We start from the raw sequence: 17,856 nt of genomic DNA on the forward strand, positions 1-17,856 counted from the left end.
AACGAGCAAGTCATTTTAAGACCATCAATTTATTGACGCGCTTTTTAAACAAGGCTGTTGAAGCAACGTTGCATTAACACACCATGGAATGCGGCCTTTCCAATGTATTCCCCGTTTCAGCCAACCGGACCCTCGAAGTACAATTAGCGCAAAGCTTTTCTCAGTCCCTGGACGTGAAGATCGACAATTCAACCCTTCTCTCAAGTTCCTTTTTGTGGGTTCTGTATTGTGCTGCGGATACTGCTCAACATTGTCATGGGATTTGTCCCAACGCAGACCTCGCAGGTGCCTCCGATTTGTAGTCAAGAATTAACGAACAACTTAAAATTGTATAGGGGTTGGCGTTCGGACAGCATTTTGGTTATCAAGTATACTACAAGGTTTGTCAATGTATGCTACGGTTTGAACTTAACACTGATCTGAGCAAAGCCATACTTGTCGCAGTATCCCCTGAGGAATCAACCCAAGGAGGTAGGTTACCATTCAGCTTCGTCCAGCATGGTCTAACACTTCTCTTTCTTAGCATGGACAGCAGCTATTCTAACTGCTTCTGTCACAATTCCTGCACTAATTCAAAAGCGGAACCGACAACTTTCAATATACCATGCCACTTTGGTTCTGAATTTTGCCACATTTTCCTCAATTGTTTCTTTGGCTGTGGCGCCAATGTGCACCGTATGGCGACCTGCAGGCGATCCAGAGCTCCCAGCGCTCATCTTTGGAGAGGAGGGGCGAACGTTGTCAAATGATGCTGAGCCCTTGACAAATTTACCGAAGAATAAAGTACATCGACAACGTCTAGTATTGTCTCTTGCCTTGCTCACTCAAGTAAGTAAACCTTCGTAACATTTCGACACTTACGAAAAACCTACTAATTTTTTTCTTTCATGGCTAGGTGGCTTTGCAGTGGGCTTGGACTATTACACTGTTCACTGACCCTGAGTACTACCAAAAAGCCTGTATTCCGAGTACTATCGTAGTACTATTTGGAAGGCTTTTTTCTGTACAAAAGATTAATCACGGACAGTATATTATTTGGCCACTCTGGCTTCTCTTCAACCTCGCGATCACCTTAATATGGGGGGTCCTCCTCGTTTATAGCAGCTCTCCGTCCGTGCACCCTGTTTTGTCCAGGTCACCATCCAGGCTCGACTTGCCGCTAACGTGGCGGGATAAATTACCGCAGGATAAAGGCCGGATCATGGTCATCATCTCCAACTTCGTTGCCTTCTTAATATCCTTGCTATTATTAGTCTCTTCCGAAGTCCAAGTCGCCAGAAATTGTGTCCATGACGAGAACTCGGACTGGTCGTTCGGGTAACGCTGTTCCTTGTTCCTGTTAAGATCCGTTGGCGCTGACCTTCTTTGTCTACGTTACTCTGCTCATAGCCAGATTGCGGCGATCCTGGTCGCGTGCGTTAAACGTTAATCTTCCTCTTGTTTACTACTTTACCCTGACTTTTATGAATTCGTTCACAGGCTAGCTCCAGCGTGGTCAATCGTCACAGCCCTGGACAACCACCACAAGCCACAGATGGATGACAGAACGCCCATACACAATGACGTAGAGAGCGAGCAACACACCCGAGATTTAGAAAGCACCTCGGTATTGGCATCTACCGACGGTCGCAAGACGCCCATTGCACCTTTAATTGAGGAGGTACAAGAAACAATTTCGATTGACGAAGAACCCAGCTACTCATACCACCTCACCGTGCCCCGTGACGCCTTTCGTCAACGTGCGCCGTCCAAGCCTCCGCCTTCGCATTGACGGTGATTGAATCTGTACCTGTGCTTATGCTGACTTCTCCGCAGCCCAGAGGCTCTCGCTTTTTGGAGACCGTGTAGTCTGTTTGACGGCAATCATAGCATTTTCATTTTAGGGCGGCATACACATATGTACATATACAGTATTGTAGTCAGCATACTAAGCCTAAGTTTCTATCTAATCTACTAATGCTACATATTATACAATTGAAGTCTATTTGGATTCGTTGAAGATACATGTACAAGTCGCGAAGAATGATAAGGATAGTGATTTCTGGTCTGGGAGGGGTATTAATTCCCTCCCCATAATCTCCTCACAAAGTGAAGAATCTTGGTCTTAGGAGGAAGAATCTCCCACCTGCCAAAAAATCTATTAGAAACACGACTCTTCCGAATTAGAAAGAGCTGTGTACTCACTGAATGATCAAGTCTCCTCTGCCAACAATTTTGCCCTGCTCTCTGATGGGCATACCGGCGCCCTTGATGATGCTACGCCCATTCAACTTCTTGTCCCTCGGATAGTCGATTTGTATGATCAAGCTACGACCATCAATGCCCATGAAGGGGACTTTCCCTCCCTGACGACGTAGACTATCCACCCATGGCAGCCGAACGTCCATGACAAGATCGTCATATAACCGCACAAACCTCTCGTGCGGCGCCTCTTCGATGATGAATGCAATGTCCTGGAACACACCAGGCTTCCACTCGTGGCCGACGTTGCGGCAGAGGATGCGGGTGCCCGGCCGACACCCCGACGGAATGTCGATTTCAATGACCACGCTTTTGGCTTTGCCCGACAAGTACGCGCGAGAGATACCGAATCGGAAATGCTTTCCAGTGAAGAGCTCTTCCAGGCTGATTGCTAGAGAGTAAACCCATTCACCGGCTGAACCAAGACCAATAGAGACGAGAGGTATTGAGTATGGGGGTGTGGCATGGTTGTGGTATGCTTGACTTCGGTAGGGGTAATTATTGAGATGAAGATGGGAACTATGAAGACTGAGTGAGATGCTGAAGAAAGAGATAGCCAATTGAAATTATTGCTCACCTTCGAGGAGACCCATTGACTTTTGGTGGTTTGGATGATTTCGACTGTGGTGCTCGTACTTTGATGGGCTCTGGGTTACGTGGAATGGGAGTGAAGGGAGTGGTTGGTCGATACAGGGCAGGCCCTGTACCAGCTCCTTTTGTGGGCGCTTCGTAAAACGTGTGAGGGCGGTTGGGGAGATTACGGTAGTGAGAGGCTAGAGTTTCCACAGGTTCACGGACACCTTGCTTCCAAGATGAGCGAAGACTTTCACGGTTACTGGGAGGGGCCGTCGTATGCGATTCATCACTTGAAGCCACCAAGTGAATGAAGGAATCCAGTGAAACAACAGAAGAGTCGCTGCTGGTTTGGTGGGCCAGTGGAGGGGGGCGGGGTACTTGGGGGGTACGGTCCTTGGCCATGGTTGAATAGTTAGGCTTAGGCTTCACGAAACCTTCTCGCACGAGAGTCCTATAAGCATTTGTTACCTGTAAGAAGAAAAAAGTTTTGTAAATGAGAATAAATGAGAGAGAAACGGAGATCGGGTCCGATCATACCTCAAGGAAATGCCTCGTCGATGTCTCCTTATCGTGGGCATTATGTTGACGATCTGGGTGCCACTTCAAAGCCTAAAGGGCGATGAACATATCCTCGTTTCCAGGGACTCTGAGAAAATCAGTACCGTAATCCTGTAGGCGTGTTTGATTTCATCTGAATTGGCATCTTCGAAGATTTCCAGGATGCGGTAAGCGTCTTGTACGGACATGGTAAGCATGAGGAGAGTTAGACCCTTAACGAAGGGCGGCGGCAAATCATTGACACGGTCGACGTTCCCTCGACCTCCCATTTATACATCCAAATCCTTATGTCGGCTCTAGAGAGTGGCAGAGTTATAATAAAGATCGCGCAAGCATCAGGTGCCCACAAGATCTAGGACAGATATAAATGAACTTCCGAAGTTCTCATTCATGAGCCCACAGGGAAAGCCAGTCCTCAGAGCTGGCCTCGTGGTGTTCGTAATGGCATAAAGCGGGAATGAAGAAGGACGCGCAATCGATTTATGCGAAGAAACGGCAAAGAAAAAGTACAACGATAGATGCAAACGCACTAACGGTTTGACCAGGTATACCCCTCGTCTGGTAGCAAACGAGGCCAGATGCGCAAAGTCCCGGTATGAAGCATTCCTTCGGTTTCCTGCCCACAATTCGATGGACCCCAAATTTAATGTGCTTACAACCGTACATATGTCGAAAGTTAATTGAAGTTCATTGTGTTGCATTCAGAGTTGGCAAGTCTTGCAGCAGGTTGTGATTGCTTCAAATTCGTCCTCCGAGAAAGTAGTACTCGTTAGGTATTGATAGTAAGGGGTCAAAGACATTTTAAGACTTAGCATGTCATCATGGCAGTGGAAAGAAGAAAGAGATGGATAAAGTTGGGTCAACATGCTTATCAAACAAGTTACTTTCCCCATTGATCTCCGACCTCTTACTCCTCCACTATCACAGATTCACAATCACGTCCGAGTCGTATTTTGTTTCTTCCCGTATTTTAAGGATATCCTCCTAAGAGCAAGGAAAGAAGATATCAACCTTCTTCTCTCAGACAATTACATCCACCTTTCAAAGGGGGACAGTTTTTGTTACAACGCGGCCGAAGAAGTTGCGTGGTTTTTGCCTCCTCGGCCGTTATCTTCTGAGTCGAAGCGATGTCCTTCATCCTCCCTTTCTCTCCGAATCGCCTCGATTTTTCAACAGTATCAACACGTTTCGAACTTACTCTGGCCCTCCCGAACTATTCCGACGTTCAAGTTGGGATATCTACATCGCGCTATCGCTGCACTGACTCTTGAGTGCAATCAGTGACCGGCCTCCTTGAACATTTGCACCCCATCGCTTAAAAAGGGCATGCCTTACTACGTAGCTGTAACTGATAACCAGTCAATCTGTTGCGATTCATTACATCGTGATAACAATGAATACCGCACCGTGATGCATAGGCTTTCTTTGAAGCTATGTCGCGGCCGATTTCATGAAGTAACCGAATTTGGGCCCTTAACGCCTGCTTCCGGTCCTGCCTCATTGCATACTCTTAGGCTTGGTTAGCGCGATAACCTTCGAGCTTTCTTTAGCCCCGTCTGTCGTATTGTGGCAACCTTAACCTCCTGCAGGCTCAAGCGCAGTGAGTGTAATCAATTCGTTTATCCCTGTCAAGCCTCTCAACTTACGAAAATTGAGGACTTCCATTTATTCCGTAAAGACAGGCAACTATGCGAGCTACTCGGCGACCTTTAGCACGATAAAAGAAGCATGTCGCGATAAGAAATGCGCAGTTCAGATGCCCGCCAACCGACACCAAATTTTATTACGCATGGACAAGAAAGTACCTTTGGGCAACTGTACGTCGATTATCTTTGATTGATTCATCTCATAGATCGCAGTGGTAGTAATTAGGCGATAGCATCGTACATACCAATGGTAGTGTTCAGCCAATTCTATCCATCGGCAGCTTTTCGTGAATTTCGTACTGAACGCACAATGGTACAGCACCCTCCCGAGTAAGCATGTCCGTATTTGAGCCCAGCTACGCTCCTAGATCATCACGCACATTGCACTCCACTTTCCTGCCGCCTTCATTTTCCCCTGGTGTAACGTTCCGCATGGTTATTGCGATCGAAGTTCGCTATAACCCATTGCGAGGTCTATGCACATAAAAAGTGTCTACAATTACAATCGGAAGGGTTGTGGAAGGTGTTATGGCAAGTCTCAGAAAAGCACTGCTAGGAGTCTACTCCAACGGGTCGTGGGTTCTTCCTCATGGATTTCAGGGATACGGCCTCTTTCGAAGCGCATTTCGTGAAGTGTGACCATTTTGGTTCTGAAAATCATGATCTTAAGGTAAACGAAAAGAATTTTAATAACAATGACAACAAATTATTGACCTGAATATCAACTTATAGCCTAAGATGGCTAGTAAGAAAACAGGCTGGTTTATTGACATCAGTGCCGTGAATACACGATCTTTCGTAATAGGGCAGGGATAAATATCGTCACTCACAATGGTGAGATAAGATGAAACAAAGGCCGGCACCCAGTTCCCTATTGCTGGGTCGTTCTCGAGAGAATTATCTTCTAATTCCCGAGCTGCACAACGTATGTAACTCGTAAACAGGTCTCTAAATTAATGTCCGTATTACAATGAGATGCTTACCCATCCTCCAGGGACCAGGACGTGTGAAAACAAACCACCCGTTAAAGATCAGGATAAGCACACACATAACAAAAGCATAAATTGCAATCTACAGCACGCGATCATCATGATGATTCGTGTGAGGCGAATCGGAACGGAATGACGGTGAGATACACGAGGCAACTTACCCATGGTTGCATGCGATATCTGTTCTTGTACAGCTCTTGGTGAGTTTGCTTGAAATCTTTGTCTTTCTTCTCCGCAGCAATAGTCCCTTGATACCAACTATAATCGTGAAATTACTAGGTCAATAGATTCGTGCGAAGCAATTCAACCCATTCAAATTCTCACCGAAGGTATGTAAAAAGCATGCCAATCCATGACAGCAAGGCAGTCGTGCTGTTCAGAGATGAGAGCCAATGGAAAATCTATGCAATGAAGTCGAGAAGTAAGTACACAGGGAACTTATTCATAAGAATCTTGACAAAACTCACTTCCTCAGCTCTTGTTCGAGACAAAGACATGAACGCCATCAATGCAAAACAAGCAGATGCAAGAATTCCAACCCATGGAATAATTGTCTTATTTGCTTCATTCCGAAAAATTGCGGCACAGAATCGCGGAGCGTGGCCACACCTTGCAAGATAGTACAGGAATCGGCTAGAGATATACACTGACAAAGGATGAATTTGAAATACATTTTTCAATTATAGTGAATGCACCGACCATCTGAAGTTGCGGCACTAAAGGCAGAAATAACGAAAGCTGCGTTGTAAATATGCTCCAGGTGTTTGAGACGTGCATTTTGCATGGCAATGACAAAGGGCGAAGATAGAACAAGGGTGTGTCCAGGACTCCCTATTGTCGGTCCTGTGAGCCTAGGGTCGTCAGACCTAACCAACAGTCCTGCCACAAAGACAGCCAAGACATAAAAGAGGGTTCTATGAGTATGAATGCCATAATATGCGGTCAGGAAAGCTTAGTTCATCATGTGGAACAGACCACTTGCATTCGTATCCAAACGCGATTCACCGCACGAGGGATGTTCTGAAGATATGTTCAACAAAGGAAACGTGAGTGCCAAAACTGAAGTGACTTGGATTACCTTTGCCGGATTTTGTACCTGTGTAAATTCATACCATTTTCGTAAGTCGGAAGTTCAAACGCAGAAAAAAGGGCTTTACCTCTCCAGCAGCGACACCAGGAATCTCGGTTCCAGAAAAAGCAAAGACTGCCTACAAGTTGAACGTTACAAATTACTCTCAACCAACAAGATTGAAAGTATAAATATAGACACTACCTGAATCATCGAAGACCAGACGCCCAAAAACCTGCCGAGGGTTCCTTTGGCTCTAAATTCTACAAAAGGCCCAGGATTTCTCCAATTCTTGAGGCCAATAAACCTAAGTTAACGTGAACAACTCGATGAAAATAACGCGTAAGTATACAATTCTGCATACCCTTCTGTTCCACCGCCTAGATCGAGGATTATTCCTCCAAGTACGAGCGAAACAACGGTAAGAATCTTGAAACAGCTAAAGGAAAACTCTGCCTCTCCATACGCCCGAGACCCGAAGCAGTTAATACCAATGGCAAGGACGAGCTAACCAAAAAAAGATCCATTAACGTCTGCGATCGAATTTGAATGGATTCAAGGTCGTATAAACTCACGAATACGCTTATTGTTATGAGGTTGATAGTACTGGAAAGAATGAGAGCAGGGTTCCATAATCGCATTACATCTGAGAAGATTACAGACTCGCTCACTTTATGGACTCAGCGCTACCGTTAGGGAAAAATCCATTAAATAGTATCGTTGCGGCACTCAATTCGGTCGGCAAGATTATCGCCCTGCAGATATAACAGAAGAATACGGGGTGACATCGTAAAGCAGTGAGCTTCACATACCAGCTATACCAAGCGTTCCAGCCTGAGTAGGATCAAGTCAGCAAAATGATTTTAGCACCATCAAAATTGGCAGCTTAGAATACCTAGGGCAAATCCCAATGCGGGATCAACATATAATCCTGCAAGTCCAACAGGTCCTCCAACGTTGGGCCTTATTGATCATATCTGGTCACCGGCAATGATAATTAAGAGGAAATAGATAAGGCTCAACAAAAAGGCTACAATCTCTCCAATTGATGTAACCTAGGCCCTATGAATCAATATGCCCTCCATAAACAAAGAAAATGTCTGGACACACCACAGACCACACAACGCTCCCAGTTATTGCGTATCCCTACTAGTAATTCAGTCAACCAACAGAAAAGCGTGAGTTGGGGTGAATGTAACTTGCCAACAGTAAGCCCACTGGCCCAGCATTATGCAATGCTATTGAAGGGTAAGATATAGAATCAGAACTACCGAACGATCCATAAAGCTGCTGTAATACCTGTCGCACTCCCGATGAATAGACCAGTCCTAGTTTGTTAAAATTGAGGTAGCCTAAACCACCTGTAAAACTTGAAACCACAATGCACCTCACCCGATGACTCCACCTGCATTTCTGGTCAATAAGATCGCCATTTTTCGGCGTTCTGAAAAGGGTACATACCTATTGAGATGACACTGACTGTCGTGACGTCGCCAAGCAAGTGAGCCTTGGAAAAGAGTTTTAGCAGGCTGTGCTTTACTCACTGTGTCTAATCACGACCAATAAATCGCATACGTAGTAAGCAACTTCGCTTAACAGTCGCGGTGTAAGTAATTACATACCTTCGATTGATTTGTGGTGGTAGCTCTTCTCCGATCTCACTCCATCTCCAAGAAAAATAAATGAGTTAAATTGGAAAAAATAAACGGAATCAATAAACCTTTGTTGATACTTCTCCAGCCGAAGTCTTGCGGCATCCAATGATGCACTGAATTTGTTCATTGTTGCGTTGTGGATATCATTGTTGGACCGAATCGTGTGACCATTCACTTCATACTCCGAAGGCAAAGTAGGTGGACCATTGCTGGCCCTACTACGTAGCTGGAACTGCTCCATAGCCGATTAATAGAGCTGGATAACTAGGGAAAGGGGAAGGGGGGAAAGAGGTGAGATAAGGCTGGGATTATCATCAGTCTCCCAAGCCTGCAGCGGCTATGGGAATTGTTGACACAACTTGAGACACAACTTGAAGTACCCTTCAAGTTGAAATCTCACTTAACTCTAACTGCGGGATCCTTTCTCATGCTCAGCGCTCAGGTCCCAACCGTGTGATGGACGTTTAGATTGATGTCAGGCAGAGGTTATGGCGCTTATGATCAGCACCTCTTGATAGGTGCTATTGGCGCGCAATTTGGATTGCGATGAAAGTTGTCGATGGAGCATGTGTTAGCAAGGCTTGATTTAGTAATAATTTCAAGTACGATGCAGAAATCTATTGCGTGCTTGAGATAGATAGAGAGGCTCTGGTCTTTTGATTTGTAATCCAAGTTTGGGCCGAAGTTGTGTGGGTTATTATTCTGATCAGTGCCAGTGACTGATCAGTATGTCGATAATAGTCCACTTCAATCAAAGTCAGTGACTATGTAAAGAAGAGAAAGGAGTCTTTGCTCCTGTCGCGGTTTTAGTGCGGCTGAGTAGTGAGCTCCAAAAAGGTTCGACCGCCGTGGCCGAGTTACAGAAATTCATTACGATAACGATAGCTTGAACGTCGTTTAAGGCTTCCCGATCTAAGTATATAACGGATATGAATAATTAAAGAAAAATTCATCAGTGGCAGCAACTTAGTCAGGTTCAACTTGTCCATCTTGGATGTTGTTATTTTATTTGATTTAGCCCAGCACACTTGTGGACATCAACAAGTAAAGCTAGTAGGTTTGTGTTCGGCGTTCGAAATAAAATTGTGCATCGATATAGCAGATCTCAGAAAAGCACTGCTAGGAGCCTACTCCAACGGGTCGTGGGTATTTCCTCGCCATCGTCATGAATATAACCTCTGTCAAAGCGCATTTCGCGAAGAGTGACCATTTTGGTCCTGGAAGTCATAATCTCAAGGTCAACGAAGAAAACCTTGATAATAATGAAAACAAAAACAAATTATTGACCTGAATATCAACTTATACCCTAGGATGGCTAGTAAGAAAAAAGGCTGTTTTATTTACAAAGAACGTCGTGAATACATTAATCTTTTATAATAGGTCATAAATGAATATCAACACTTACAATGGCGAGATAAGATGAAACAAAAGTCGGCACCCAGTTTCCTATATCTGGGTCGGACTCTACAGGTATATCGTCTAGTTCCCGAGCTGCATAAAATACCTGGGTCGTGAGCTGGTCCCTAAAACAGTTTGCGTGTTGCAACGAGCTACTTACCCATTCTCCAGGGCCCAGGACGTGTAAAAACGAACCAACCATTAAAGATTAGGATAAGCACGCACATCACAAAAGCATAAATTGCTATCTATACCACGCGATCATGTAAAGCAAATCGGCACGGGATCACAGTAGGTCCACGAGGCAACTTACCCATGGCTGCATGCGATATCTGTTTTTGTACAGTTCTTGGTGAGTTTGCTTGAAATCCTTGAAATCCTTTTCCTTAGCGATAGTCCCTTGATACCAACTATAATCAGGAAACCACCGGGTCAATGTCATTCTACGAAGCAATTCAAACCATTTAAATATTCTCACCGAAGGTATGTAAAAAGCATGCCAATCCATGACAGCAAGGCAGTCGTGCTGTTCAGAGATGAGAGCCAATGGAATATCTATGCATGAAGTCGAGAAGTGAGTACACAGGGCACTTGATCATAAGAATCTTGACAAAACTCACTTCCTCGGCACTCGTCTGAGATACGGACATAAAGGCTAACAGTGCGATGCATGCAGATACGAGAATTCCAACCCATGGAATGACTGTTTTTTTGCGTTTGCTGTGATAGATTGCAGCACAAAATCGTGGGGCATGACCACATCTTGAAAGATAGTACAGGAATCGACTAGAGATGTATACTTTCCAAAGGATCCAGTTAGATTACAAGATTTAGTCGTAGTAGATATACTGACCATCTGAAGTAGCGGCACTGAACGCAGATATTACGAACGCTGCGTTGCAGATATGCTCTAAGTGTTTGAGATGCGAATATTCCATGGCGATGACAAAGGGCGAAGATAGAACAAGGGTGTGACCAGGACTCCCTGTGGTCGGTCCTGTGAGCCTAGGATCGTCAGACCTGACCAACAGTCCTGCCACAAAGACTGCCAGGACATAAAACAGGGTTCTAATGAACAACATGATCTCAGGTCATAAAATCTCAGCTCACGCAAAACAGACCACTTGCATTCGTATCCAGACGCGATTCACTGCGCGAGGAATATTCTAAGTTGCTATTCAGAAAAGAAAACTTAACTTTTATAACCGAGTAGAGATTATATACCTTTGCCGGGTTCTGCACCTGGGTAGAGACAAAATTCGTATTTTTTGTCTGTGAATGGAAATCGGAAGAAAAAAGGTATATACCTCTCCAGCAGCGACACCGGGAATTTCGGTCCCAAAAAATGCAAAAACGGCCTACAGAGACGTCACATGTTACTGTAAATCGTCCAAAAGGATTTTGCACGATGAAAAGAAAGCATACCTGACTCATTGAAGACCATACACCCAAGAACTTGCCGAGGGAACCCTTCGCTCTCCATTCCACGAACGGGCCTGGATCTCTCCAGTTTTTGAAGCCAATAAACCTATTCAGATTATGAACGAAAACAAAATCAATCAACAATTTCGTGACAATTACACACCCTCCTGTTCCGCCTCCCAGGTCAAGAATGATTCCCGTAATTATGAGAGATACAATGGTAAGAATCTTGAAACAGCTAAAGGCAAACTCTGCCTCGCCATACGCCCGAGACCCGAAGCAATTGATACCGATTGCAAGGACGAGCTAAACAGAAAATGTCATTAATGTGTGCGATCGGCTTCGATGCTCTGCAAGCTCACCATTATGCTCATGGTTATAAGGTTGATATTACTGGAAAGGAACACAACGGTTCAGAATCACATTACGATTGAGCCTTCCACGAGGAAACACACGTACTGTATAGACTCAGCGCTCGCATTGGGAAAAAAACCATTAAAAAGTATCGCTGCGGCACTCAGTTCTGTCGGTAAAATTATTGCCCTAAAAATACATAGTTATTCGTTGGCCATCACAGTAAGCAAAAACAACCTACCAGTTATACCATGCGTTCCAACCTGAGTACACGAGTCAGCGCATGTATGGTTTTGTAACATCTGACAACATGGAATACCCAGTGCGAAACCCAGAGCAGGATCAACATATAGTCCTGCAAGTCCAACTGGACCACCTACATTGGGCCTAGGTATATAGTTAGTGGTAGTGAGTGTTCGAAAGGGAACGTTAAACTTGCAAAAAAGCGACTATCTCTCCGATGGATATCACCTAGTTTTTCACAGCTTTTAAAAGGTACTTTTGTCCGCCGAAAAAGAACAGGCTTACGACAGACCAAACAACTGTCCCAGTTATTATATAACCCTAGATTTCTTTCACCATAGTAATTCAAAAATATGACGATTGTAACGAACCAAAAGTGTGCCAACAGGACCAGCATGACGCAACGCTACAGAACAGTAAGATGTGGGTCCGCTAGTGAACAATCCATTAAGCGACTAAAAATACCCGTTGCGGTTCCAATGTATAGGCCAGTCCTAATTTTGGTAAAAATTCAGCTAATGGCCTCTGTCAAAATTAACGAATATATGATCCGCCTCACCCAATGACACCACCTACATCCCCAATAATGAGGTCAAACCAGTTTCGGGATCCGATGAAGGGAGGAAACTCGCCTATTGATATGACACTGACTTCGTGCAAAAAGAATTGAACACCATGCAAATATGCCACAAGTTGGTGTAATTTTCCCACTTACTATGTCTGATCATCAGAAAATAAAGCAAGTGAGTATACAAGGACACAACGTGTTGGGTACAACGCACACCTTCGATTGATTTGAGGCGGAAGCTCTTGTCCGATCTCGCCCCATCTTCAGTAAACAACCGTATTAGATTCTGCAGGAAAGGAGACTTTAAAACAGATTGAAGGCAAACCTTTCCTGATACTTCTCTATCCGTATTTTTGCTGCGTCGAATATGGGTCTTCTTGAATTGTGACTATTGGATCGAAGTGGTCGACCACTTGCACTTTGCCCCAGCGGTGAAGTGGATGAGTTTGTGGCAGGACTGACGGTTCGGACCCTGTTGCGCAGTTCAAGCTGTTCCATGGACGGGTAGTGCGTGGGATACGGGAATGGAAAGGTAGAAAGGAAGGAATGAAAGATCAAATCCTTCGGGCGTCGTGGGCTGTTATAATGACTTGAAAGATGCCTATTCTGTAGTGCTGCCCCGACAGCGCGGATGTTTAGATTGAAATCATAGAACACAATGCAAACGGCCGAGCGAAAATAGTGACCCAATAGAGATAACGTCAAAGATAGCCCCATTTTGACAGATGCTATTAGCGCGCAGTGGGGTGCGGAATGCACTCGTGTTCTTGGGTGCCGTGTGCCATCCCGACAGTATTCTTGCATGGGTGGACGCTATGCGCTCTAAAGCACGGGAATCAACAGAGATAGCAGTTATCCCCCGTAGTTTCTGATTCTGTGAGATTGAAGTCTAATGCCTCAGACAGTTCCTGAGAATTGGCACACCAGTTTGGGGCAGCCAGGCGCGCGATAGGACACCGAGGAACAAGCCTCCTCTATGTCCATCTCGAGTGATGCGAAGCGCAGAATGGGGAGAAAGCAAAACACGATAACAGAGCACAAAGTTAAACTTAGAATGTTACCCGAGAAAGATGGGGAGTAAAGGAACCAAAGAAAAAAATGGCGTATTAGAGTATGGAGCATGTCAAGCTCTCGGAGTCTCTCACCCTGTTGTCTGTTGTCCTGAGGTTAGTTATTCATGATCCGTTTTAATCTCCGTCAGGGGCTGTACCCAGAAAGATAAAACATCCGGCAGACACCTAAAAATTTTATGATTGGGACGAAGGTTGTGAACACCCACAATAAGATCTGTATTACATTGAATTCCATACGAACAATTCGCATGCCTCGCAAGACATTCCTCGGAAAAGGTTCGCGAAGAAGTGGTCAAAACTCCGTGGATTTGTGATAATCAATGTAATTAGTGACTCGGGCAGTTAAACTGACAAGATATCGGTACTATAACACCCTTTGTCCCTTGGGTGATATCTTGAGTAGATAGTGCAGAACTTCACAAGTTCACATAGACGGCATATTGGTATTCACTGAATTGGGGTTTCGACATCAAAGAAAGCGGTGAAGTCCTTATGATAATGTTTAGTGACTAGTCCTCATGGATCAGGTATAATAGTCGGAGATAGGTTGGAGAAGGAGTTGCGGTATCATATATTTCTGTAAAGAAAATATGGGTGTCCTCCAAGGACGGTATGGTGATAATGATTTCAACCCCTCACGGGCATGACCGATGGACTTGTAAAGCAACGTAACCTTCATGACTGCACTTCGTATAAGTGCTGTGCAACAATGTAATCTGCGACGTCTCCTGTAACCAGTTTACGCCAAAGACTGTCGTGGCCCCATCCCAGGCTTCCAAGGGAACGACGGACCGTCGTCGAGCTGTATTTACTAATTTCATCGCCTAAATCAATGGTGGCAATTTTTCCAGAGTCAATGAATTCTTTGGCAAGAGACATGGTGTCTTCTCCTAATGACTGAGATGCAATGTCTCTCCGTGCGCTTACGATGCGCGAGTTGTCGCCTTCCGGGGCTGGGGATAAGAATTTACGCAGCGACGCCATCATAGCCTCTTCAGAGGAATAATAACGTCGGGAGAACAGGCGTTCGAGAGTATCGTGACCAACCAAGAACGTAAGTTCTATGCCCTCTGGTGTGGGAGTCGGTGGAGGGATTGAAGCAAATCTGTGTTGAAGAAAGGCTAGCAATGCGTCTGACTTTCCTACAAATGTCGGTTCGTCGATGATAGCTATAGCGACATTTGCGTCTTGCAATGGCGTAGGTCGAGTCGATGGTTGCTCAGCGTCTCTCGTCACACTTGACGCAAGCAGGGTCATCATTTCGAGTCGTTGTTCGTATGTCGCGTCCCCTGGTTTGAGAGTCTTGTCTGCGTTCTTGACAGATAGTAGCAAGAGTTTTGCATCGTAGGAAGGAGTTTCCCCGTTTCCATTATTCGTATTCGTGCCTTGAGAACGCCGCGAGTTTGCTAGAGCAAGATGGGCAAGAGTTGGAGGGTTGAATGACGAATCCAGTATTGAAATTCTCAAAGGATGCTTGGCGTCGTATTGGCGTAGTACTTTGGTACGAGGAAGAGGCCATGTTGAATGTGGTATGGAGACCAGCTCCAGAGTAGAGAGTCCTTGCTGGAGCCGCTGAAGAAGCTGGGGTGCTGTACGACGAACGGTGGCCATCATGGCCTCGGCCTGAGAGCTTCCTGCCACTTCATGATCGAAGTCTTCCACCTGCATGCTGTAAGCGAGAGATGACCGATTTTGGTCGCAAACGACGAATACCGTCCAGGCGTCGAATAAGACCCACAAATCGCGTCGACGATGATCAGAGTTGGTGGTGGAGCATTACTGTCAGGGTCGATCCTTGAAGCGGTTTCGGTTCATGGAAATACAAGCGAACTGGCAAGATAAGATTAGATTATGAATACTTCGGTTACAACCGACGATAATGATCGCCAAAATCCATTTCAAGTTCAATAGCACTCTCTTACTGACTATCCACATCCACCATGTCCATTTCATTGTCCAAAGACGAAGATGGTTTCATCACCCCATGTAAGCCCGAATTGCTGCATATTGACGCGTTTGTAGTGACGTATCAAATATCGAATATCAGCTGTTTCCACTACGCCAGCTTCACCGAAGAAGGATGAGGAGCCTGCAGAAAAACAGAGTAAGTAAGAATGTTCACTAGATTCTTGAACGCCCTGAACACGCAGAATAGAGACCACTAGCGAGCTGTTGACTTCGACCTTCGAAGTTATGGTGCGAAGATCAAATCATGTTGCATCTGGTTACTTAAATACTCAAATCTTACCCCACAGGTCACCCTTGCAGACCAACAGGTTGATCCAAATTCTCCGCTCTACAGCGTAAAATCCTTCGAAGAGCTTGGATTGTTAGTTGCACATTCAATATTCAGCAGAAACCACCATGCTTAACCCAGTTGCGCAGGAAAGAGGAACTTTTGAAAGGTCTTTTGGCTATGGGCTTCGATCAACCATCAAAGATTCAAGAGAGAGCTTTGCCACTACTTCTATCTGATCCGTCAGTCCCATTCTCTCCTTTAGCAGGCAGTTACTGACTTCTGGAAATAAGACCGACAAACATGATCGGTCAATCACAGTCAGGGACAGGCAAGACTGCTGCCTTCGTCCTTACCATGCTCAGTCGTGTAGATTACAATCTACACAAGCCTCAAGTACGTTATCGTAACTGTTGCTGGGTTATATGACATGTCCAATCCTGTCCATAGGCTCTATGCTTGGCTCCATCGCGAGAGCTTGCCCGACAGATCATGTCTGTCGTCACTGCCATGGGCAAATTCACTAGTGTTCAGACGGAATACGCGATCAAAGACAATCTTCCTAAAGATGCTACCAATATCACTGCCCAAATTATCGTTGGTACGCCGGGAACTATGATGGATCTGATGAGGCGGAAGGTGCGCAGTGTCAACGCTTGTTTAGGATTCGTACTTGACCCATTTCTAGGTTCTCGACGTGAGCCATGTCAAAGTGTTCGTGCTCGATGAAGCCGACAACATGCTTGATCAAGACGGATTGGGCGATCAGACACTTCGAGTAAAAAAGTATGCACATTCTACGTAAATACGAATCATCCTTGCTCAGTATTGACTGTATGTGCGCGTTCCAGCTCTCTCCCTAGACGCCAACCCATCCAAATCATCCTCTTCTCTGCCACCTTCCCTGACAACGTTCGCGCCTTCGCCTCTAAATTCGCCCCCAACGCCAACAAGATCGAACTGCAGAAAGAAGAACTCAGCGTTGACACCATCAGGCAGTTTTACATGGACTGCAAAAATGAAGAGCATAAATACGACATTCTTGTGTCACTATACCAGCTTCTGACCATTGGCCAGAGTATCATTTTCACACAGGTTCGACATTTGTTTCGTTATTATATTTATGAGAAATTTGTTTATAACATTGCATTCCCTTACCTCATACAGCATCGTCATACTGCAGACAGGATTTCGCAGAGAATGACGGCAGAAGGACATAAGGTAGCATCCTTACACGGCGCCAAAGACGCTTCGGAGCGTGATGCTATTATTGATCGTTTCAGGGAAGGTCGTGACAAAGTGCGTACTCCCCCACATTTTTCCTCTTTCCACAAATCAAAATTTAATTGCAACTAAAACTGTATCTCTAGGTCCTCATCACCACGAACGTCATCGCCCGAGGAATTGACATCATGCAGGTCAACATGGTCGTCAATTATGATCTTCCACTTATGAACGAGCGCGTCAAAGGGGGTGACGAGCGACCCGATATTGAGACCTATATTCATCGTATAGGTAGGACAGGTCGCTTTGGACGTAGGGGCATATCCATCAATTTTGTACACGACAAGAAGACGTGGCTCCAGATGGAACAAATCGAGAAAGCCCTGGGCAAGAAGATCATGCGTATAGAGACAAATGACTTGGATGAGATGGAAGCAGTACGTATCGTATTCGTGTTTTGATCTATTATGTATGCTGACGTACCCTACCCTAGAAAATGAAAGCAGCATTGAAATAGTCATTTGGCTTGCAGCCAACCACTTATATACGATATGACAAGAGGATAATGATACACATGTTGCATAGCTTCACAATCGTGAACTTA

General features: G+C 45.1%; 7 protein-coding genes across 7 annotated transcripts; 2 read left to right on the plus strand and 5 right to left on the minus strand.

The window, feature by feature from the left end:
- Window positions 1–83: 83 nt before the first annotated feature.
- JR316_0005813 (uncharacterized protein) lies at window positions 84–1,771 on the plus strand (the record flags this gene model as incomplete). Its single annotated transcript, XM_047891567.1, has 7 exons — window positions 84–285; window positions 336–380; window positions 430–471; window positions 524–828; window positions 896–1,317; window positions 1,390–1,413; window positions 1,480–1,771. 7 exons carry the CDS (start codon window positions 84–86, stop codon window positions 1,769–1,771), a joined length of 1,332 nt encoding a protein of 443 aa, XP_047748916.1.
- Window positions 1,772–2,058: 287 nt separating this feature from the next.
- JR316_0005814 (Protein psi1) lies at window positions 2,059–3,644 on the minus strand (the record flags this gene model as incomplete). Its single annotated transcript, XM_047891568.1, has 5 exons — window positions 2,059–2,125; window positions 2,185–2,760; window positions 2,819–3,285; window positions 3,355–3,426; window positions 3,480–3,644. 5 exons carry the CDS (start codon window positions 3,642–3,644, stop codon window positions 2,059–2,061), a joined length of 1,347 nt encoding a protein of 448 aa, XP_047748917.1.
- A 1,915-nt stretch (window positions 3,645–5,559) lies between these two features.
- On the minus strand, window positions 5,560–8,975 carry JR316_0005815 (putative amino-acid permease; the record flags this gene model as incomplete). The annotated part of the gene is made up of 17 exons (XM_047891569.1): window positions 5,560–5,685; window positions 5,852–5,937; window positions 6,005–6,092; window positions 6,172–6,268; window positions 6,335–6,411; window positions 6,478–6,656; window positions 6,710–6,889; window positions 6,986–7,106; window positions 7,168–7,218; window positions 7,284–7,386; window positions 7,444–7,586; window positions 7,655–7,685; window positions 7,751–7,834; window positions 7,892–7,913; window positions 7,975–8,042; window positions 8,702–8,746; window positions 8,800–8,975. The coding sequence occupies 17 exons, from the start codon at window positions 8,973–8,975 to the stop codon at window positions 5,560–5,562; spliced, it is 1,677 nt and encodes a 558-aa protein (XP_047748918.1).
- An 864-nt stretch (window positions 8,976–9,839) lies between these two features.
- JR316_0005816 (uncharacterized protein) lies at window positions 9,840–10,296 on the minus strand (the record flags this gene model as incomplete). The annotated part of the gene is made up of 4 exons (XM_047891570.1): window positions 9,840–9,951; window positions 10,022–10,065; window positions 10,140–10,225; window positions 10,293–10,296. The coding sequence occupies 4 exons, from the start codon at window positions 10,294–10,296 to the stop codon at window positions 9,840–9,842; spliced, it is 246 nt and encodes an 81-aa protein (XP_047748919.1).
- A 666-nt stretch (window positions 10,297–10,962) lies between these two features.
- Window positions 10,963–11,928, minus strand: JR316_0005817 (Proline-specific permease; the record flags this gene model as incomplete). The annotated part of the gene is made up of 7 exons (XM_047891571.1): window positions 10,963–11,200; window positions 11,243–11,298; window positions 11,357–11,374; window positions 11,440–11,490; window positions 11,558–11,660; window positions 11,718–11,860; window positions 11,917–11,928. 7 exons carry the CDS (start codon window positions 11,926–11,928, stop codon window positions 10,963–10,965), a joined length of 621 nt encoding a protein of 206 aa, XP_047748920.1.
- A 2,539-nt stretch (window positions 11,929–14,467) lies between these two features.
- JR316_0005818 (Nicotinamide mononucleotide adenylyltransferase) lies at window positions 14,468–15,460 on the minus strand (the record flags this gene model as incomplete). Its single annotated transcript, XM_047891572.1, has 1 exon — window positions 14,468–15,460. The coding sequence occupies one exon, from the start codon at window positions 15,458–15,460 to the stop codon at window positions 14,468–14,470; it is 993 nt and encodes a 330-aa protein (XP_047748921.1).
- A 272-nt stretch (window positions 15,461–15,732) lies between these two features.
- On the plus strand, window positions 15,733–17,769 carry JR316_0005819 (RNA helicase required for poly(A+) mRNA export; the record flags this gene model as incomplete). Its single annotated transcript, XM_047891573.1, has 12 exons — window positions 15,733–15,778; window positions 15,840–15,896; window positions 15,948–15,988; window positions 16,048–16,121; window positions 16,178–16,270; window positions 16,322–16,424; window positions 16,479–16,667; window positions 16,717–16,814; window positions 16,880–17,123; window positions 17,196–17,327; window positions 17,399–17,689; window positions 17,746–17,769. The coding sequence occupies 12 exons, from the start codon at window positions 15,733–15,735 to the stop codon at window positions 17,767–17,769; spliced, it is 1,392 nt and encodes a 463-aa protein (XP_047748922.1).
- Window positions 17,770–17,856: the final 87 nt, after the last annotated feature.

This window comes from Psilocybe cubensis, chromosome 5 (assembly GCF_017499595.1).
Source record: "Psilocybe cubensis strain MGC-MH-2018 chromosome 5, whole genome shotgun sequence".
Classification (NCBI taxonomy): domain Eukaryota; kingdom Fungi; phylum Basidiomycota; class Agaricomycetes; order Agaricales; family Agrocybaceae; genus Psilocybe; species Psilocybe cubensis.